The 23,686-nt window shown below is 33.4% G+C and overlaps 1 protein-coding gene across 3 annotated transcripts; it reads right to left on the bottom strand.

Moving 5' to 3' along the window:
• Positions 1-15,786: 15,786 nt before the first annotated feature.
• LOC143596523 (uncharacterized) lies at positions 15,787-20,715 on the bottom strand. 3 transcript variants are annotated; one of them, XM_077075280.1, is made up of 7 exons: positions 20,592-20,708; positions 20,149-20,225; positions 19,542-20,094; positions 19,252-19,309; positions 19,068-19,151; positions 18,843-18,984; positions 15,787-16,326 (listed from the first exon to the last, which is right to left on the bottom strand). In XM_077075280.1, the coding sequence occupies exons 3-7, from the start codon at positions 19,957-19,959 to the stop codon at positions 15,961-15,963; spliced, it is 1,068 nt and encodes a 355-aa protein (XP_076931395.1). In that variant the 5' UTR covers positions 19,960-20,094; positions 20,149-20,225; positions 20,592-20,708; the 3' UTR covers positions 15,787-15,960. The 3 variants fall into 3 exon arrangements, with proteins under 3 accessions (XP_076931395.1, XP_076931393.1, XP_076931396.1); XM_077075278.1 differs by lacking the exon at positions 20,149-20,225 and having other exon boundaries at positions 20,592-20,715; XM_077075281.1 differs by lacking the exon at positions 20,149-20,225 and having other exon boundaries at positions 16,137-16,342; positions 20,592-20,715.
• Positions 20,716-23,686: the final 2,971 nt, after the last annotated feature.

Here is a 23,686-nt window from a genome sequence, read left to right on the forward strand (position 1 = left end):
ACTGTTTGTCACTATTAGCCGCTGCCTACTCACCAACCCTTACGAGGGGACGTGCGCAGCCTACAGTTGGTGGAACAGTGCGTAGCCGGCAGTAAAGGAACAGTATACAGCCGACCTTTACTGTTGGCCGTAGCCTACCCACCAACCAGCATGGCCTGTGCGTAGTCCACTGTTGGTGGAACAGGAATACTATTCAGCCGGCAGTACCTTCTAGGAAACCTACCTTCGGCTATAAATACTCCAACACCTTGGAATGGTTAGGGCATCTGATATCTCAATCTTATCTAGCAATCTCTTAATATACACTTATATTCAGAGCAATCTTGTCTGATTCTCACGCCGGAGGGTGGTCACAAGGAGGAACCCCCCCCCCTTCTCAGTGACGAGCTTACGGTGTCTGTTTTGCAGGTCCCCTGAAGAACAACTCTCTGCTGGACCTCATTCCCGTTGGAAACATTACTTAACCCCCAGATTATCTATAATCTGTCCAGGGTTCACTTAGTGTTTCTTCAATAACTTTATTTATTTATTTATTTTTATTTAGAGCCCTTAATTAATTGTGGGCTTAGCCCTTGCTTGGTTTCGCTGACCCATAGCCGGATTTACCCAAATATAATGAAAGAGAAAGATATATAGTTGGATTACACTGCCGCCTTATGTATCGTATTGATCAAACTATAAATACAAAAGCTTATGCGTCTACTAAACTATTAAGTGTGGGGTGTATTTCACCCCTTAGAATCAACTCGTTTCTTATTTTGTTTCATGTTTTAAACAACATAATGGTAACAATACAAACGTGTGTTCGATGTAGTCTGTTGTCATAGGAATCTCAAATAACGATGAAGTATAATATAAGTTACTAATTTATACTACTATATAGCAGATTTTCTGTGAGCAAACTAAGACGCTACAAAATTAAATTAATAATAAGATTTAGAGTTCATGGTACAACACCTAATGTTAGGTTATAAAGAACAAATTTGTCTTTGTTCACCTAATGAATTATAAGCTATACTTTTGCCCTCTAAACTTTACACAACTTTTTGTTATTTAACATTTACTTAAACTTTTGACTTCTCATATTTAACCAAATATTTTATTTAATTTCATTTCAACCCATCTTCTCTCACGATTTATAAATAATTATAAATTGTTCATATGTTAATACTTAAAATAAAATAAACTCATCATAAAAAACGAGCATTATTTTTTCTTTAATTTGAGTAAATTATTGTTTTTTTATCTAATTAAAAAAGTTAAACATGATACGTATTATCAGTTCCCATGTTCTCTGCTGCATAGTTTCTTAGTTAGTAAAAATATATAAAAGGACACACTTGATAAATAATCATTTTAAGTTGAGAATTATGCTGATTGCAAAAACACTAATAAACAGGGCTAACCGGATATACATGGAGAGAGAAAGAGAGATGTTATACGGTTACGCAGTCGCCTTATGTGTTATAGCTAAACAGTAAGTAGAATGTTTTAACATTTATGAAGTAAATCTGCCTAAATTGTTAAACAATAAGTAGAATGTTTTAACATTTATAAAGTAAATGTACCCAAAATTGTTTTCTTTTGAACCCTCAGTTACATCAAAAGGGGTGGCGGCGCTGCTTGTTGCACATTTACCCACCTCTCTATTATAATTGGATTCTTTTATTTAACATATGAATTTATATTTTCAAAAAAAAAAAGTGCATTAGTGCATAAACTTTTGAGTAGAAGGAAACCTAAGGAAAAAACGGGAGAAGACAAAGTATAGCTAAACTTTTAAAGCATGCTTTTACAATTTTATACGGTTTGTTATCAAAACTGACGTACGTTCGTCCAAATAAGTTGTGTTATTACATCAATATATAAACTAATATATAGCCTTTAACTTTACATCATCGATTGACTAATTATATAACATTAGAAATGATGTCTAGAATACATATTTTACTGAATTCTCACTCTTTGTGTATATAATGTTATACATCAGATAAAAACTCTATTTTAAGGTCTTGTAAACAATCAACAAGATCAACAAAATCAAACGAAAAGTGTGAACAAACAAAAACATGAGTCGATAAAATGAGATCGATCATAGAAGAAACCAAATCTGACAACTGATTTGGTATTATTCTTTTTATTTAAACGAGTAGTGTTTTACATTGAGGAAAAAGATGCATCACCAGCCTATAAGTCATTTAAAAATCGGAGTCATAAATATTGGGGTCATGACATTACTATTCATTACCCGTTGGACGCGAGTATATGGCTCCAAATCCCCAACCAGTATTGGAAACCTTTGTTAGATTTACACACGTATGTTTCTCTCCCATCTAAAGATCAAAATGCCAGCTGATTTAAGTAAGTGTAAAGTTTTTAATATATATTCGTTGGATTTTATATAAACAATATTTCTTTACATCGAAATAGAAGGTAAATAGACAACAATTTTCGCCGCTACAAGTCTTCTATAAACTACATCGATTGATACCGAATTCATAACATTAATATGAATAAACCGTTGAACTCTACTAATGAGCTCCATAGCCTCAGACGCGATGAACCAATTTATTGACTCAAATAACCTATATATATATATGTGTGTATTGTATATTGTATATTAGGGATAAGCTTAGGAAACACATTAATCTCCATAAACAATCATAAGTTTAAGTGTTCAACACTTAACAAAACTAACATAAGAATCAAATAAACAAACAATCAATATGTTAAAATCAAGTAATCACTTATGTCACTTTGGTGGATATGATAATTAAGGATTTGAGCTAAGCCTTGAGAGTTTGTCAATTAGACTCCCAAGTCCACCCGGGTTTTCATCCCACCGTGTGTTACGTCCGAGAAATATGCTCTTGTCGCGGCGGCATAACAACTGTCAAGTGGTAGCCGGCCTGCAGTATAGTTTCCCGGGGAAAGCCCAAGCCAAACTCTAAAGCCCGTGTTGGCCCGGTTAAGACAACATAGTCCGCTAGAGTGAGACAACGAGACTCTCCAATTTAAAGAGTGTGACGACCTAAAACACAATAAATTTATTGTTCTGAAAAAAGATAGTAATCATGATCGTTCAAAATTATATGATAAAACTTTAGTAACTAAAAAAACAGGATATGATGGTTTGCCTCCTATCACGAGACCTTTGTGACTTACTCTTTGATCATCATGAACACCGTGAATGCACCTTTTTGTTCAATAAACATTGCACTATTAACTATTTTTATTGTCTCAAATGAATCCACTTGTACGATCAACATTGTCGACCACATAAGATAACATATTCACGTTATCGAAAGTCATGATACTGAAGAATACTGACAAGCGACACATTGGTTTTGCTTGGTCTAATAATAATATAAACTATCATATCGAGTGAAAGTGATAGTGCTAGATATTGAAGAGCGCTTACAATCTAAGATATCGGTTGGATAGTTAACCGTGTATTGTGGTTAGATAACATAAGGGATGAGAGTTCAAATATTCCTGCCATTGGATTTAATATTGGTGTATTCAGTAGCCTTTAAACAATAAAAAAAATAGAAACTTGAAAACACAATGTGCATTCATAATGTAATTATTATAAAAAAAGGTGTTTTATGAAGCCTTATAAATCGTTTAGGTTTTGTTCATTTACCTTGCTGTCTCTGAATAGTTTGTGCGTTTGTTTATTATTATTGGTTTCAAATAGGAGTTGTCCTTTGTTATATTATTATAGACTAAAGTTTAATTTGTGTGCTCCAAATCAAATTGTGATACTCGTGGACTTAAAAAAAGGGTTTTTATTAGCCTTTAGGCTATCTATAGTGGACGGGTAATATAGGACGACAAGGGCGATTTTTAAAGGGAACGCCCCCCCTCTCCCAGGGCGATTGTGGTGTGGGGGGGTGGGGGGAGGGAGGAGGGGGGAATACTTGTCGCCTTGCATGTCTTTTCATTTATTATTATTATTATTATTATTATTATATATGTATGTGTGTGATATATATATGTATATATATAGGGCTATAACATCATTACACCCTTAAAACAAAAACTCATGATTTGCTGATTGGGCGTCACATGACGCAAGTCGCCCCATTTTGTAGCCTCTCCACTACACATAGCCTTATAAGAATCAAAATGTGTTCTTTTTTTTACTCCCTCTGTCCCATTTTAAATGTTCATTTTTTCATTTTTGGTTGTCACAATTTAAATATCATTTCTATACATATAAATTGAATTTTCAATTGTGCCATTACTATTACATATACTAGATGTTTTATTTTAGAAACATTTTACTATATCTTAAAAGACATTATTGTCATTTTATAGCTCATAAAATAAAATGATCAAATGTTTATTAATTTATGTGTTTTGAGTCCCATGACATTTAAAATGAGACGGAGAGAGTAATTTAATAAATATTCTTAGATGATAAATACTTTTAAAAGAAACAGAATCAAAGACTTCAAAACAATTTTGAATGTGATGTTTTTACCTGACCCGTTATATCTTGAATCACCTTTTACATTCACTGAGAAAAATTATGAACTCGTTACCGATATCATGTATGGTGTTCAAGCACTTGAATAGATCGATATCACATTCATTCTAAACTTTATTAACAATGACGGAAATTTTAGCAAGCAAAACAAAAAATTGAAACCATGTTTGTGTACGTTTCATTCAGTCGATTCACACGTGTTAATTTGTTTGGTTTGTTTACAACCCTACCTCATTACTCGACCCTATATGGAGTAGTCAAATTGACCTCTTTATCATAAAGGAAAAAGAGTAAAAGGGAGTAATGTCGTGCATGTAGAATGGGAAGATGAGATGACATGCTTTTATAACTAGACAAAATCCTTCATGATTACCACTACAATATTTCAAAGAAAAAGCTTTTGGTTTCTTTTTTCTTTTCATTCATTTCATGGATACTTTAAATCCACTAGTCTAATTAACGTCAATAAAAAGATTTAACATCACTAAATAAAATATCTTATAATTACACTTTAAAAGAGTTCAAAAGTTAAAAGTTTTTTTTTAGTTCATAATATATTTTTCTAAATTGGAATTTAACAAATATTAGAACTAAAGGATTTAAAATTTTGAGAGAATCAATAATAATATTAACAATAATAATTAGACCCAATTACAAATTTTGTCCTTTAAAATAAGACGAATTACGGTTCGTGTCCTTTTTTTAGTTTCCTTGCAGGCGGTGTACTTTAAACTTTTTTTTTCCTACAAGTTTTGTCCTTTACGCTAACTGGGTTAGAAAAAGTCAGTTAAATACCCTCACTTGAGACGCATGTGAGGGCATTTTTGTCTTTTCGCCTGTACCTGCAAATTTATAACACATTCCCCCTCCTTTCTTTCTTCTTTCTCTCTCTACGCCACCATCACCACACCATCACCATATCACAACCACTCCGGCCACCATACCCCCACCCACCCCGTTGCAGATTCCATTCCATTCCCACCGCCGCCGTCAACCACCCATCTACAACCACCACCACCCGGTCAACCATCTAAACCACCCATCTAAACAACCTGGTCGAAACCCGGCCACCACCACCACCGGATCTGGCCACCTCCAACCCATCCACCACCACCGGATCCGGCCACCTCCAACCCATTTCGCCTCTACCTCCACCACCACCAAATCATTAACCCTAGATCTCAAACCCACCATATCACCCAATTTCTCTAACTCCGGCGACAATCCAACACTGACCCACGAAACCCACACCCACAATTCTCACCACCACCTCCGCCGCCGCCGTAAACCCACCGGATACCCTGTTGGATATCCATGAGCAGATCCGCCGCCGTAAATCCACCGTAAACCCGCCGCCGTAAACCCACGAAATCCACACCCCCAATTACCGGATAACCCGAACCCATCAAGAACAAGCTCGGATACCCTGTTGGATCTAGGGTTACACCTAACATCACTGTGGTTTCAGATCTGCTCAGGGATCGCCGGAAAATTATGGTGGTGGTGGATCTGAGTCATGGCCCGAGATGCAGCAGCCTTTGTCCAGAAAATCATGGTGGTGTTGGTGTGGACTGTGGAGACAGGGAGAGGAGTAGAGAGAGAGAGAGAGAAGACTAGAAGAGAGAGAGAGAGTATATCTTTAATATATATTATTTATTTTTTACAATAATATATCTGAACCACCTCGTTGAAAAGACCAATATACCCTCACATGCGCCTCACATGAGGGTATTTAACTGAGTTTTTCTAACCCAGTTAGCGTAAAGGACAAAACTTGTAGGAAAAAAAGTTTAAAGTACACCGCCTGCAAGGAAACTAAAATAAGGACACGAACCGTAATTTGGCTTTTTTTAAAGGACAAAATTTGTAATTCTGTCTAATAATTAATTAAAGTTAATTTCGGCTTGAATCCATGAGGTTTAACAATGACTAGCTGAGTATCAACACATGTTTTCATATCAATTTAAGGCATAAGGTTTTCATATTTTATCTATTTGTATTTTTAGCTAACTTTGTTAGATTTTTCTGTTAGTTGTAAATGAAAAGACCAAATCTACTCATTTATCTATATCTATATTACATATAAAACATATTTGATAGACAAAATGGTCATTTGGCAAATTTAAGACGCCTTTAGAGAGACGCCGCTAAATTAACTGGCAGCGACACGCATTCATCTCAGGCGACTCTATAAGTGAACTTCCGGCGAATTTCCATCAATAATATACTGCAACGGCCAATTTATGAGCGTTTAGGGTATTGATTTCGTATTGAATGCTAAATTCCGTTTAGGCTTGTGTGTTACAAATGATTCGTTTTTTTGGTCGATAATTGAAGGTGATACAATCCTGGCATAATTGTTGATTCTGAGGTTCAGGCATGTTTCACTCCGTTTTGTACATTTTTTTAACATATAGTTAGTTATTTAACTGCAATCATATATGAACTTTAGTTATTCTACTGTAATCATATATGAACTAATATGCATTAACAATTTGCAGCCTATGGTCAATTCTTGGAAGCCAATGGAGAACAACATGTTACCTGGAGACGAGCATCATCGATGGATGAAGTTCTTCAAGTGGCCGATGTGGTAAGAATTTGTTATATGTGTTTCCATTATCTTTATGGTTTTGTTATAATATTTTATTTGTTTATTTATTTTATTATTATGCTTACTAATAATAATAATATTGACATGGTTGTTTAATGTTTTTTCATTTGGCGTGTGTGGAGCATATTGATATCACTCTCTTAAACTTTTGATTGACTTTCTTCAAATCTGATAGTTGTGTTTATACTTAATTTAGATGGATACACCCTACATTTAATGTATGATTGTCGCGATTTAAAAAAATATATAATAACTGGATCCTATAATCTTGATTAAAAGTAGCAAAGGTAAATTGGTAACAGTCAGTTTGTTGACTTTTGTTAGTCAAACTGCAGGTGTAGGCTAACTTGAATTAATTGGTTGCAGATTGATTACAAGGGACATTGTAGTCACAGTGCAGCTTGGGGTTTTGTTCATTTCATGTTAAATTTTGTATACGGAGCAGTGAGTTATGAAGTGTAGCCATCTTCATATATGCGGTACCTATAATAAACCCCTTTTTTAATAGTTTCTGCTTAACTTTTAATCTTTCATAGTTCCTATGGCAATTGCTATATGGTGTACATAGAGTACTAAGATAAAGTTTTATCTTTTAGTCTACTGAACTATTTTCCGTGTTTGAACTCATTCAGAAAACTGTTTCTATGAATATTGTGAAATGGGACTTTAAATCGCGAAAGCCCTTAAGTATTTACACATTTGTTGTGATCTTAAATACAGTTTTGTGCTAGCGAATGATTCTGTTAAGGTACTTGCACGAGGTTTGTCAACCGCCTGTTGTACATCACAACTTAAGTCAACATATATATTCTCGATAATGAAGCTACCTTTTTTTTACCAGTACAATTAGGTGTATTTTAGGCTGAGGTTTGGCTTTGCTACTACCATCTATCCATGTTAGCCATGTAATTAATTGTTTAAAAGTTGAGCCACATGGTTTAGTTAGTTTGGATTTATTATATAGGTCCTGACACAAGTTTCATATTATTCAGTTGCAAAGTACAGGATATGGTGGTCGGTGGTCCACCATATGGAGTCATTGTGTTAGAACAAATCATATGATGGTGGATTCAAATATTCACAAAAAAAAAAAGAGTGAAAAAAAATAAACAATCAAAAGGAAAGTGAGGCTCGGCTGAAAATCATTGAGACTCGAATCAATCCCACCGAAATTGTGTGGTATAAGTTATTTTAAAAACTTGATTATTTTGTATAATTGTGGAGATTTAAGAGTATTCTTTTTTGGGGTAAATGACTTGTGATTGGCTCGCTAAAACCTCGAATTGATATAATATTGTTCTCTTATGAATGACCTAATTTCACGAACATAACTCGGAGTGACTGGAGTTATGTTCCAATCACACATTTTGCTATCGATTACCTTTTTTTTTTTGCGTGATGCTCGTGTATGATTGATTTGCTAAACAAAATTGCCTACGTATTGAAGAACTTTATTGTGATCGTAATAACGATGTATTTGTATAATGGATATTGTTGGTTCATTGTGTTGACCAACATCTTCAACTCCAACATTCAAGTCAAAGTCAAACAAAGGCCGGATCGCTTTATCAGTTATTATTAGGAACGAGATCATCAACCCTTGGTGGCTCTGCTGAACGGAATGCAGCATAATCTTTCCATCCGAACTCTGGCTTACCTCGTGAAAGACTCTCTGAAGGGTAAAATGGTCCTTTGGCAGCAATCAAACCAGAACATATATTTTTATTAATAGCAGGTAACGGGCTCGGTGTATGAAGAGTCGTTTCCCATCATCATTAGGAAGAACTTCAATCAAATGAAAGTCCAACTGAAGAGAACTTTTAAATGGTATTAACTTGTTTAAAAGAATATTTCGCTTTTTGCTACATATAACTTTTTTTATTAATTCATTTATCTTTTGTTTGTTTAGGTTTGCTGCATATGATATGGGGCAACCAAACGCACTGTGGTGCATTCATCCAAATCATTACCTGCAACAATTATTGTTAAGGAAACTTTTGAAAGGTTTGATGTTGTTTCCAAATATGAATTTGATGAGCATAAATTAAAATCTTGAGCAGACATTGACTAAGATATTCGAAGTCATTGTGTATAGTAAAAATTAATATCAATCCAATTTTGTTTTGTAACTACATTTAGTACTCGGGTGAATAGATTCTCTTTATGTGTTAATCATGTTATGTTGGTATTTATTATCTATATACATTTTTCATGTATATACTACCAGTTCATTTTTTTTTAGTTTTTAACTGTTCAAACGAAAAAAGCTTTTACAGGTTGTACTTGCAAGCTACATGGTTGTTTTAGGTTGTTGCGCTAATTCTTTGCTTTATATGAACCGACTAATATGGATGTTAAATCAATCCAAATTGTCTATGTTTCGGTTATTTGTGGTTGGGCTTTTGTATACATAAATGAAGATACATAAATGAAGGCAAGCAGAGGTGTTGAAAAAACCGATATGGGACCAGTTCTATGCAAACCGAACCGAACCAGTTTGACAATAAAACCGGGTTCACTTAAACCAACCCAAACCGCCAGTTCTGGGACTGATTACTCTTATGATCTACCAAACCGGTTTTAAAACCGGACCGGTTTAAGAAAAGCAAGTTTAAATCGGTTCTAAACCGAACCAAACCGAACCGATCTAGATATACTAGGTAACAAAGATGTCATCGCTAACACTTTCATATGACCCCTTTGCGAAGTGCATAAACTCTTACTACTCACCAATCATTTATGTTGCTAAAAAATCACAAAATCCGTAAACCTACTTTATTAACATATATTTTTCAAAACACGATGCATCCAATACAACACACGATATTTTAGTGTGCACCCCAGCACAAAAAAATCCAACAAACCACAAACACAAGCGGCAGCGCGCTCGCACAAATAACCCATAACATGCTACACCAAACGATACAACCCAATATGATGAGATAATTTGTGTGAACCCACAGCAACGCGCGGGCACTTATTCTAGTTTAATTAACTTGGACAAATATTTTTTAAATTAAAAATATATAAAATATAATTAAAGTAAAGACTTTGATTAGGAGCGTGGTATTCTTCTAATAATCTTTCATTATGTATCAAATTTATACGTGTATACACTATACATCTCATTATTATTGAATATTTGATATAAATCAAGCCCGAGTTAAATTCAAGTTTAAACAATTATTAACTAGTTGATCTTAAGCTCTCTTAAATTAAACAAGACATGCTTGATTTTAACTTATTTATTTTGTTATTTGTTATGAACTAATAAATGGGTTGACATCTCCTTTGTTAGAAAACGTTTAAGTTTCGTTGAGTATTCGTTATTCAAGTGCATTTTATTGCCTAGAAGAAAAGAAAAACATTTCGATTCTTGCTTCACTTTTCTCCCTTTTTTATTGTGCTTTCTCTTCTTATCCATTGTTTACATCATCATATTTCTTTTTTCCTTTAAGCACATTATAATTTTCTTGATAAGTTAATCAAATTTAGAACTACAACCTTTATTTACAGTTTGACGTATTTTTTTAAAACTAAACATCTGCCTTAAAAAAAAACAATGTAAAATTACTGTTAAAAATATGTAGAATGTTATTAAAAAGGACTTAAGAACATTCACATCGCATTCTATATCTCCATCGATATAATTTAACAAAAACAAAAATACATTTTTCTCTAAAATTTGTTTATATTTTCAGGGTTTGAATCAAATATAAATGATGTTTATTATAAGAAATGTACAAATAACTAGAGTAATTATGTTAACATTAGAGTAATTATTATTATTTTATAGTTTTTGAACTAAAGTAATTATTATTACATTATTTTATTTTTTATAATGTTATTACTCAAGTTCAAAATGATAATTAATTCAGTTATTTATATGTTTAGTAAGTTAATTCTATGTCTACCAGATCTCACCCCTATATTTTTATAAGCTCACACATCACATTCTTTATCTTCATCTTTGTCATACTCACATAAGCTTATATTATTATTTTTCTCTTTTTTAATACACTCACAACAATTTATTAATTTTATGTATACCAGATCTCACTCCTATATTTTCAAAAGCTCACATCCCTTTACGTATTTTTTGTTTTTCAAAATAAACTAGAAATTTAAGTTTGATATAATATTAAAAGTCCATGCTCTTATCATTATGATTCTGAACTATAAATTTCGCATACGAAATTCTCTGCAAGAGGTAATAGTTGAAATAACCAAGGAAATCTACGTATTTTCTTTAAATATAAACTAGAAATTAAAATAATAGTATAAGTATTATAAAGGTTGGTTTGTTATGGTGAGTTGCCGGATACCAGGGCTGTTTTAGATCTCATACAGGGCTTGGCCGGCGTATAAGGTATGGTCTCGATAAATGCATGGTAATTTTTTTATATGTATTTATAAGAAAATTAACCTTAAATAATGAGAATTCGATGTTCCAAAAACCAAAATGCCTAAAATGTTATTGCTATAGTAAGTCAATAACCTTTTCTATATTTCTATTACAATTATCGCTGATCTTTTGAAAAAAAATAATTATATAAGACCTATTTTTCAATACTTGTCTTGGACACTTGAATTTTCAGTGACGACCCTATTGGCTACGAGTTAAAATTGTAAACCATGTGTTCTACTCTAGGGTGTGGGTGGAGATAGAAAGTTTATATGCAAAATATCGTTACAATACATATATGTAAAGATAAAATGAGAGAAGATATCTGAAACTCATTATGATACGTTAGCAATTAACTTTATCAACAAGACGAAGAAACACATATTACTTAAAACAAATTATAAAACATGTGTATGTTTAACCAGAGACGGACCTATCCTTGTGGCACAGATGGTCGATCATTTTCTATGAAAATTTTCTTTTTTTGTACTATTATAGTGTAAATCTCAACCGACCATGTGAATATATAGCGATAATTAACTGAAAAATTTTCCGACCTCTATAAAAATTTTTTTTAGTCCGTCGCTGTTCTAGTTCTAACATATGGGATGTAAGTGGATAGTTTAAAGGTGTCTAAATAAAATGGAAAGAAAGGTGAAAACTCAAAATGATCAGTTTTGTTTCTTTTAGTAAACAGTTGGGCCGGGCAAACCCATCAACCATTTATAAACCTATCAACCTTTTAGAATATGATTGGTGTCTTCACGTCTTGTATGTTTTCACAAATCTTAATGGGCCAACCCAAATATTATTCGAAAAATTATGATGGAATGAATAAAAATGTTCGAAATTCTTCCGTTTTCTCTTAAAACAATTTTTGCTAGTATCCTTTCTATATAATGGACTACTGGTGCACAAAATACCTGGTTCCGAATCCGACTCGGAACCGGTTCCTACCCGTATCTGACTCGCGGGTATGACATGATATTGGGTTTCTTTTTAGACCTGTACCTTAAACTAGACCCGAACCAGACCCTTCGAACCTGATTCCACCTTTACCCAGTAAAAATCCAACCCGTCCCGAAACCCGGAATACCCGGTCAAATACCTGACTATACCATGAACCGATTCCTACCCGACCCGGTTTTAACTTTTGTTAACCATACCCGGAACTTGTTCCAACCGTTCATGTTCATAAAAATACCCGGTTTGCGCACCTCTACATTGTGAACCTGACCCGACCCGGAACCGGTTCCTACCGGTACCCGTAGCCCTTTTCGGTTCGGGTCATATTGGGTCGGATATGTTGATGAGTTTAGTTGACTCTTCAATTGTATTAGTTAGTCAATGCCGTTTTCTTCCTAATTAGTTTTAGTTATTTTTAGAGTAAAGTGCTATTTTCGTCCTTATGGTTTGTCAAATAATACGAATTTAGTCCAAAATGTTTATTTTTTGCATATGGACCCTCCACGTTTCCCAGTTACTGCCAATTACATCCAATTCACTAACTCCGTTAAATTTTATCGTTAAGTCATGGGCAAACGTGTCTTTTCACTCTTTCTTTATTATAATACTTATTTAAGTGAACTGCGGTTTTCGTCCCTCTGTTTTGTCCAAATCTGCAGTTTTAGTCCAGTAGTTTTAAATTTGCAATTTTCTTTCATATGGTTTCATTTCACTTGCAATTAAACCCGAATTCCCTAATCTCGTTAAGTATGGTCGTTAAACACATCAGCGTGCCCTTTACTCGAGTGGCAGTTTTGTTCCTTCTTTTTTCCTTTTTCCCCAAATGCACCCCACCCCTCACGCGAGGGGGGTCGAGAATTAGGACTAAGGTTTATTTGGGGAGAAAAATGATAAAAATGATCGTCACATGATGGGCACGAAATGGGTTAACAAACGGACTTAACGAGATTAGAAAATTCAGGTTTAATTGCAAGTGAAATAAAACCATAGGGAAGAAAATTGCAAATTTGAAACCACTGGAACAAAACTGCAAATTTGGACAAACCAGAGGGACGAAAACCGCAGTTCACTTAAATAAGTATTATAATAAAGAAATTGTGAAAAGACATGTCTGCCCCTAACTTAACGATAAAATTTAACGGGGTTAGTGATTTGGATGTAATTGGAAAGAACTGGGAAACGTGGAGGGTCCATATGCAAAAAATAAACTTTTTGGACTAAATTCGTATTATTTTTCAAACCACAAAGACGAAAATGACACTTTACTCTTATTTTTATTATTGTATTATGTTTAGTAATTGTAACATGTTAAAACTTAACAGGATTTAGTAAGTTAAAAGCTTAAATACATAAAAAGGCTTAATGCGTTATTGAGTTTATATTTATTTGTTTATTGTTTACCTTGAACTTAAGAAGTTAGTGATCGTTTGTTTTAGAGCATGTTTGGGATTGCTTTTTAAAAGTATTTATGGCTTTTTGGAGAGGCAAAATATTCAAAATGCCCCTTCAAAAGCACCTAAAAGCACCAATTTGGAGCTTTTAGGTGCATTTGGAGGGGCATTTTGGATATTTTGCATCTCCAAAAAGCCATAAACACTTTTAAGAAGCAATCCCAAACACCCCCTTAAAACGGTTTTAGTCATCAAAATTATTTACTTTATATATGAATCTTAAATAATAACGAGCTCTTGTTATCACAACCGGTGGCCTAATGATAGGGAGACCAGGATTTTCGTGTGAAAACCCAAGTTTGATTCTCACTTGTATCATTTTCGGTGAATTATAACAATGGATAATTTGAGTCAGGCCTTATGAGTAGTCTGTTCGAATCCCGAGCTCACTTGGGTTTTCCTCCCACCGCGTGTTACACAAGAGGGTTCTGTTCTTGTGTCAGCACAACGGCTGTCTAGTGATAGCCGACGATATGGTTTCTCAGGGAAACACTCAAGGCAAACTATGAAGCTAGCGTGAGTCCGACTAAACCAACATAGTCTGACCATAATTATAGGGCAACAAAGCTCTCCAATTTAAAAAAGCGTAATGACCTTAAAAGAAAAAGAAAAATTCACAGTTTTAAAAGAATAAATATCTAATACGTGGGCAACAAGTTTATTGTTTACCTTGAGCTTATAATAATATAAGTTAGTGATCGAGTTAATAGTTATTTGTTTTAAAACGGTCTTAGTCATCAAAATTAACTATTGTATATTTGTCAACCATTTTGTATTTGAATCTTTTAGAACCACCACGTTGTGGCTGCTTGACTCAAATTCGGTCGGTATCGATTAAGTTTGTTACGACACCTACACTAAATCAAAATTATATATGTGAAAACTATTAATTATATTAACTACAAACCGGGTGCTATCATTAACCCACGCGTTGTAGGGGGGGGGCATGTTATATGTCGAGAGAAAGAAAACCGGCATGTTGTGACGGCGATGCAACAGAGCATCATTCGGTACGTATGTTAAAAACTTGGGTTATCATACTAAAAAATTGTGAACTTGAGGATTACCGTATTAAAAGTTATGGATTAATTGTGTAATTAGTGAAACTTCAGGGGTACAATGTATAATTTGGTTGTGGCAAGTTATTTAACGCAACATTTTTAATACATAGTACAAAATATAAGACGTTTACATAATCATATGTAGAGCGTCATGTTTACCCCACGACAACATAGTAAGTATTTCGTTTTTCTTATATTTCTCTACTTAAAAGTTAAAACCAGTATCGTATTTAACATGCCCAACAATGTATACATTAGGAAACACTATATATATATTAGTGAAAACATTTAAAAATCAATTTATCATTAGTGAAAACATTGTAATCTTTTAAATGGTTCTATAGTGTATCCACTATTAATAATGTATTTAATCATTACAAATTATAAGGCAATGACTTTAACTATCATTATATTAATTAGTGAATAAAATAGTTTATAAACAAATAAGTATTACACACTAGTTTGGGGCCCGTGTATTACACGAGTATTTCTTAAAAATACAATATTTAATAAATAATCAGTATTCAAGAAACAATAAATCCGTTAAACACTATTAATACATTCGTTTTACAATAGTTTTTATATTAATTTTAAGGTAAAAAATAATTATAAATATCAAATGTTTGGAAAAAAAATATGAAGTAAATATTAAATTAACAAATTTTGAAGCATAAATTTTTAAAAAATGATAACTATTATTTTACTATTATAAATTTGTTAATAAAGGTGAGATTAAATTTAAAAGTGACAAGTGGCAAGCTTTTATTAGAGATTATAGATAGTTTGATGGTGTTACTATTTTCTCAACACTTTTGGCTTCTAAATTTTCCAAACTATACAAACTTGTTAACCATAATCAACAGTCAAGTCTTTAGAAATTAAGTTTTGATAATCATAAATCTACAAATATGAGTGTTTTTGGATCATCATACATAACTACCTCAAATGAAGCATAACTAAAACTTTCATTAACCCGAACCGAAATTCAAATCTTCAATCCCGTTACATATGCATGATTCCAATCCTTCTTTGGTTTTCTGTTCATCTTCTTTGACTTTGATTTTGACCTCTTCGGACTCTGCGATCGACAAGCATTCCTGAAATCTAAAGCAAGTGCATAGATGATCATTAGTTATACCCGCCACTTGCATGAACGAATAGATAACCGTGGGGCCCACGCAACGGAAACCTCTTCGCATGAGATCTTTGCTGATGACATCAGCTTTTGGTGTTTTCACGGGAATCTGTCGAGGGTATCGGAATCTATTAATAATAGGTTTATAATTCACAAAGCTCCAAATGTACTTGTCGAATGATCCGAATTCATCTATTACCTGACATCGGTAAAACCTGCAGAAAGTTAGTACAACTTTGACTGGAGAGTGTACTACTTTGACTGCATATGGTACAGCCCTTTAACCAAATATCACTAACCAACATTGGGTTTAAGAAGAATGCTTTTATTAGTTTCTATGTAACAATTTTCTTATTTTTGCATGTAGATTCAAAAGTCGTAAAGGTGTAAACTTTATCGACTTGTTTAACTTTCATCTATATGGAAATTAGACATAGACTACTAAATTTCCGACACGTGATGATAAAAACACAATATTAACTTGTTGCTAGAACATGCTATTCTTGATAAAACTTAAGGGTGTTAACGGTATGGTTTTGATGAATATTATGGGCCGAACTGCTATCTACGGTTCGGTTTGAACGGATTGGCAGTTTGAATTGATTTAAACTTTTTTTTCAAAATCGTTTATATGTATTAAATCTTTTAAAATGAGAAGAACGGTTTATGAAAATAATACATATATATATAACTGCATACCGAAAACAAACAAAAAGAGTAAATTACATGAATGATCCCTGTGGTTTGGTCCAGGTTTTGAATTTCGTCCCTAAAGTTAACAGTTACGAATTTAGTCCGTACCAACCTTTTTCTCTTTCATCCCAATCCAAATAAGGGGTTAATTTTTGCTGCTTAAAATCACATGTGAGCGGCACATCAGGGATATATACGTCAATTTAATTAACCACATTACCCATTTGAACCAGGATGAAAGACAAAAAGCTTGGTGGAGATTAAATCAGTAACTTCTTAAACTTTAAAGACGAAATCCAAATTTCGGACAAAGCCACAAAGACCATCCGTGTAATTTACTCTATTTTTTTTAAATGCCAAAAAACCGTGAACCAAACCATATAAAATCTCAAACCGTCTGAACTAATCGACTTCAGTTTTCAAGGTTCGTTCAATTTCAACGGTTTATGAACACCGTGATATAACTAACTTATATTAATCGAAAGCTTAGAATAACTAAACTAGAGTGATCACATTGTTAAATTTAGATAACTACAAGGACATAAATTAGAGTTTTGCCATATTATTTCACCAACTACCAAATTGCATTATATTTGAAGGGTTATCATTATGTGAATGAAGGCGACACTTCAAGAAAGAATTAATAAAAAATGTTTAATTTTAGGTCAACATTATACAGAAAATAGATAAATAATCACGCAAATTGAATAAAACTCAGGACCACTATTAATTTGCACCTACTCTACCAGAACTTGTCATTTCATTCAAATATGTCATGTCATCAATAAGTAATGGCCAACTCTTTAACATGGCTGCAACCACCTGAATCCAGTGCAATGTACACCTTGCATTGCACAGAGTACAACTCTTTGAAAACAGATTAGATTGGCATTGAGAATACTAGCATTGAGCAAGGGATGCCACCAAAGGGATGAAGGTAACTTATCATTGTGGGCACAATTAAAACCTAATAATGCTAAAGGGTAGCCCTTTCTTATAGCTAAAATTCCTAACCTTCAACGTATGATGTACAACACCTTATTTTATTATGAGTGATCTAATCCAACTGTACTAGATAGCATTAAGGTCATGCACTGATGCAAGGATCAACCTTCTTAGATCTTGAAATGAAATCATATTAGTTTTTTAGGGTTGTAACGTACATTAATTGTACGCTTGTAAACAAACATAATGAACACGAATAGAGCATGTTCGTATTCGTTCCGTTCGTTAACTTTAACCAAACAAACAACCAAGCAAGAACAGTTAAGCGAACGGGGTTTTCTTGTTCGTGTTCGTCTGTTAAGAAAATGAACGTGTTTATGTTCATGTTCATTCGTTCACAATACGCTTCATAAACGTAAAGGAACGTACATAGCTGAATACAGATGGACGAGTAAACCCGAGCTAAAACCAGTTAAAAATAAACGCGAACACCAATTTGTTGGGCCTAAAAAAGTTACTAAAACTAGACTAAATTGTAATAAGACCAAAATTTAATGAATATATTAATGAATGTAAACGAACTTAAATTTGCGTAAAACTAAGGAAAACAAATGAACGTAAACAAAAAACATAAACGAATTCAAGTGAACGAACAGAAATGCACATTCACAAACACAAACAAAGAGACATGTGTTCATGTTCATCCATTTAACTAAATAAACAAAGTATTTTGTTTATGTCCGTTTGTATATTAAATATCCATACATAAACAAACTTCCCACAGAAAGGTTCATGAACGGTTCACTAAACGTTTGGTTTATTTACATGCCTAATTAATTGTACCATACATTAGGGGTTGAGCCACAGGTCAAAACGGGTCATGTCAGGTTAACTTAAAAACACTTCTTTTTTTCTAAATTTGTATTACAAGCACACTTTGGGTAACTTTCGACCCGATTGACCCGTTAGAGACAAACCATAACCCAATTTGACCCGTTCCTAAGTAAAATAATTAAAACCGACACCAGTAATTAATACAACTACAAGAATAATAACAGTGGGATTCAGAGGATCTACCTTAGACATTTGGCGAGCATTTTCGACTATGGCCCGCAGTTTAAGCTCAGAAAGAAGAGAACTTGCCGCACTCCCGGGTCCCACTAGCTTCCTCTCATTGAACTTTTCAACAACCGTCGGATCAAAATCAGCAAAAACTTCCCTGCATCAATAACCATAGATCAAAACCCACAAACACACTGGTCAAAGAAAGTCAAAATGGAATACCAAACAATAAAACAGTACCTAAAAAGATGTCGTTTGTTGAGAATCGCAGGCCAGGTTAGCTCTGATAACGCCCCCGAAAGCACAAGCAGCTCAAATAATTTTCTACATAATTTAACAAACCATTTGACACAAAGTCGAAAATAAGCAATATAATCATACTGTGGTATGTTTAAAAAATTATTGTTTTAGAGTTTAGACATACTTGTCATCATGCACAGGAACTCCCCATTCTTCATCGTGGAAAACCATGTACGATTGATCTAGTTAAAAATTTTGCATCACACGTCAGCAAACGAGCTCAAAATTATCACAATTTCCACAAAAACCGGAAGAAATAATCCATTGAATCAAAATGAGTAACAATTTCAGTAAAAGTCATATACAATGTAACGTATGAATGATGATATACACTGCTTTGCAATTAACTATAGTGATACGTTAACAATATCAATAATACAAGAATAATGTTCAGTTTTTAAATATTTTAAATACCTGAACTTGATGTAACCCAAGCACATCTTTTCTTGGTTTGTAACTCATCAGTTGCAATTTCGGAACCACTATCAATAACCACAATTTTTGATTTTGAACCCAATTGTCTTCTTCCTCTACCAAAGCTACTACTTCTATAAATCCTACCAGTTGACGCCCGGCTTTGAAACGAATCAGTAGACGCGTCAGAAGAGCACGAAGCATTAAGTGACACCTGTCGGCGTAAGATTGAAGGAACACCTCTTGAACTAAAAGGAGGCGATGACGTGGCAACCCCTTGGTTTTTCCCACCTTTCTCAGGTGACATATCAGTCGTTTTTGATGTTTTCGACACAGGTTTTTGGGCTGCAATCCCGTTGATTGATCTTGATTTTGACTCGGTTGCATGGAATGACTTAACTCTTGGAGCTCCAGACATCAAATGTTACAAGAAATATAATCAAATGCAGCTTTCTAATTTCTTGAAATCATCAAGCGAAACGCTAATTCCACAGTACCTAATTACTACCAACCTTTACCAATGTAAATCTCACTCGGGCATTTTCACAAACACCTGGTGGGCATTAAAAAACAAATATCAACATCAGGTAAGGTTTAACTAACGCACAAACGTAATGGGTATACTTCAAATTGGAAACAACTCGAATAATTAGCCTCGAAAGCAATAAGCATTTTCACAAACACCTAGTGGGCATTAATAAACACAACTCCAAAATCAGCATTTCAAGTTTTCAACCAAAAATTGGTATTAATTAAACCGAAATCAACATCAGGTAAGCTTTAATTAATACACAAATGCAATGGGGATACTTCAAATCGATAATAACTCGAATAATCAGCCTCAGCATTTTCACAAACACCTGGTGGGCATCAACAAAAAGAACCCCAAATTCATTTATTTAATAAGGGTATGCTTCAAATTTGAAAATTTAGCCACAAAATTGATAAATATTTATGGGTAAAGCTGACAATTTTGTCTTGTGGGTAATAATAATAATAATTTATAGTTACAGAAATGAGCTTCAGATCCAATGTAAATGTATAATATACCTGTAGTGGTGAAATGAAAGAGGAATGTGTGTGTGTGTGAATTGTGATGATTTGATTGATTCTCTCTCTACAGTACAGAGAGTGTTTTCAGAGAGAGAAAGTGATGAATGAGTGAGAGAGAAAGAGAAGTAAAGGAAATAATAAGTGAGAAAGAGAAGGTTTTGAGTTCTTTTTATTATTCTTTTTATTTGGATGCTTTTAGTCTCTTGGTTTTGAATTAAAGTCAATAAAGGTCCTTGTACTTTGTATTTGAATTTTATTATATCGAGAGTACTTTCACTGTGAACATCGTCCCCTGGCGATTTTGGGCCGATTTGGAGAACTTGTATTTGTCGTCGGAAATGGATTTGAGAATAATAATAATAATAATAAAAATATTTTATTATTATGTGTGATATATATATGCTGTTATGAGACAATATTGGGCTACAAACCACTATAACCTAAAATGAAAATCGTCTCTTTGCTGACGTGACACCGCATGTCAAAGATCACCATCCAATGTAGTCTCTCCACTACAGATAACCTTATGTTGTTTTACATTTAATAACTTTATAGTTGTGTCATCCTTCTAAAGTAAAGGAGAATCGGTGTTAATGAATTGCCATATGAGTAAATAGCACTTATAATGAGTGTCATTACTGTGTAACACGTAAAAGAATTTTAACGACACGATGGTGTCACGTGACACTGATCTTTACTACTTGGATCTCAACCAGTGTTCTTAGAATTGGTGTCGCCAGCGACTGGTTGGGCTAAGAACCGTCAACTAACCACTTTGGTTAAATATACTTGAATTTTCATCATTTGGGTCATGTGGTCCTAGCATAGACTAGTTTAAACGGCTAACTGAATCAGAGATTCAATTGAATTTGCAATATTTATTACTTTCGTAGCGTTGTTTTACCTTCTAAAGTTTGTATAGATTTGAGTTCTTATGATTTGGACCATTTTGGTCCCTTTATTTTAAATTAAGTCAATAAAGGTCCTTGTACTTTATATTGTTATGATATATTTATTATTTTTCTTTTATTGGTTTTATTTTTTGTTTACTTGAAAATAAGATAATTTACTTTTTTTCTTAATTGTTTTTTCTTTTTTTATTTGAGTTGCAAATTTCATTAATAACCAACTAACAAGAAGTTAGAAACCGAAAAATAGACAACAAGACTTACATCATAGAATTACATCAATCTTTTCATGACAAATTTTTGAAAGACGAATGATTTTATCTAAAGAAAACCCAAAGATTTAATATCATTAACAATTTTGGAGAAGCAAGCCGTTTTATTTGAGAAAATGGTTTCGTTCCTAGTCTTCCAAATGCACCAACACACCATGCAAATGATCCCATATAAAACCTTGTTTTTCCGAGTCCCAAATTGCAAATTTCATCATACTAAAGCAAGCTACGCATCAAAAAGGTATAGATGGGAGGAATGTGACAGCAATTACTAACAAATTTCCAACCTAAAGTGGTATAGACGTGAGTAGATGACCACTCGTATCTTCGTCATAATCCACAAGCCACCGAACCCACCTTAATGTTTCTTTTAGATAAAGCCACAAGAGTCGATAGTCTATCCATTTTCCACCTTCCAATGTTTACTTTTTTAGGTACCCAACTATTCCACTTATAAATAAATGAAACGTCCGACAATGAATTATTGAACAAGGTCTTTTGTTATGGATGCTAAGAAAATTCTAGAAGATTTACTAGGCCAAACCCGACAATCCAGGTTGTAGCTTAAAGAGAGTTGTTGCAACATACTCGTTATGTTGTTTTCTCATTTAAATTCTCATGTTACTTTTAACATGTTATTAAAATGTTAGATATGTAAATAACAAGTAAAATGAGTATCGTATATTAAGCAACACATAAAAAATATTTAACGGCGTGTTGGTGTGTCATGACACTAATCTTTAGTACTTGTGTCTCAACCAATGTTCTTGGAATTGGAGTCGTGAGTGACTAGTTGGACTAAGAACCGTCTACCATCCACTCTGGTTAAGTATTTTGAACTGTCGTCATTTGGGTCATGTGGTTTTGGGATAGACCAATTTAAACGACGAATTATATCGGATTTTTGATCGAATTGGTAATATTTACTACTTTCATAGCTTCGTTTTACCTTCTAAAATTTATGTATAGATTCATTTATTGCTTTAGTCCTCCATATTTTATTTATTCCAGACTTTTGTTAATATTTCAAACAAATATTAAAGATAAAAGCAAATTTAAATCTTTTAGACTAGTTATACGCGTATAAATTTAGATTATCTGCGAGGTCAACTTGTTTCTTAAGTGGGTCCTATGGTCCAATCAATGGACATACATAACATATTCGATTATCAGTCAAGTTATAAAAACACTTAAACTCAATACACGATGACCTCTTCATCGAATAATTTAACATACCTTTGTAATCAATATTTTTAATATTTATTATGAAAGAAGCAAATATGATATTTTTATGAAATAGTGCAGTCCTACATTAATAAAATTTGGAAATATAAATATGTAGTTATTAAGTATGAAAGTGAAGGGGTTGTTTGGTAGTTTGATTGAATGTAAAATTACTAGGTAGTAGGTAAACTATTTGAGTCTAGGAGTGTTTAGTAAACGAATGGACAAAAGCTAGAGTAGAATGGTTTCACCCTTTTAATAAAACAAAATAGTTCATTAACGATCAATATGTGTTGTACAATATATGTGTATGAAAGTATCTTGTCTGGAATTTATTTTGCTAAAGTAAAATAATAATTGCACTATTCATAACATAGCTCTTGACAAGTAATCAAGCTTAAACTGAAGTTTATTTAATAAACAATTTTAATATTGAGTTTTAAGTACCGAGTTTGATAAGGCCCATGAGCTAAATGAGCCTATCCCTGTATTAATATAATAACTTTTTCAGCAATTGAAAGGTTTCTCTCTCTATCTTCCATCTATTGAATCTTTGTGGGTTTGAGTTTCTTTTGTGATAGCCCATAGCGGTTGCATTATATATATTATATTTCCATCTGTATTTGTACATTAATGAATGATGCCTCAAAAGTCACTGGTTTTGGTGTTTGCCTTGGTGTTGTACATG

Source organism: Bidens hawaiensis, unplaced genomic scaffold (genome assembly GCF_021521415.1).
Source record: "Bidens hawaiensis isolate Kalapana, Puna unplaced genomic scaffold, B.hawaiensis_p1.1 tig00046668_1, whole genome shotgun sequence".
NCBI lineage: Eukaryota > Viridiplantae > Streptophyta > Magnoliopsida > Asterales > Asteraceae > Bidens > Bidens hawaiensis.

Excerpts from the sequence above, each read along its gene's own strand:
- LOC143596523 (XM_077075278.1), bottom strand. The coding sequence starts at position 19,959 with ATGTCTGGAGCTCCAAGAGTTAAGTCATTCCATGCAACCGAGTCAAAA. Across the intron at positions 19,310-19,541 it reads TTGGGTTACATCAAGTTCAG|ATCAATCGTACATGGTTTTC; the intron begins GTATTTAAAATA and ends ATTTTTAACTAG. Across the intron at positions 19,152-19,251 it reads GTTCCTGTGCATGATGACAA|AAAATTATTTGAGCTGCTTG; the intron begins GTATGTCTAAAC and ends TAAATTATGTAG.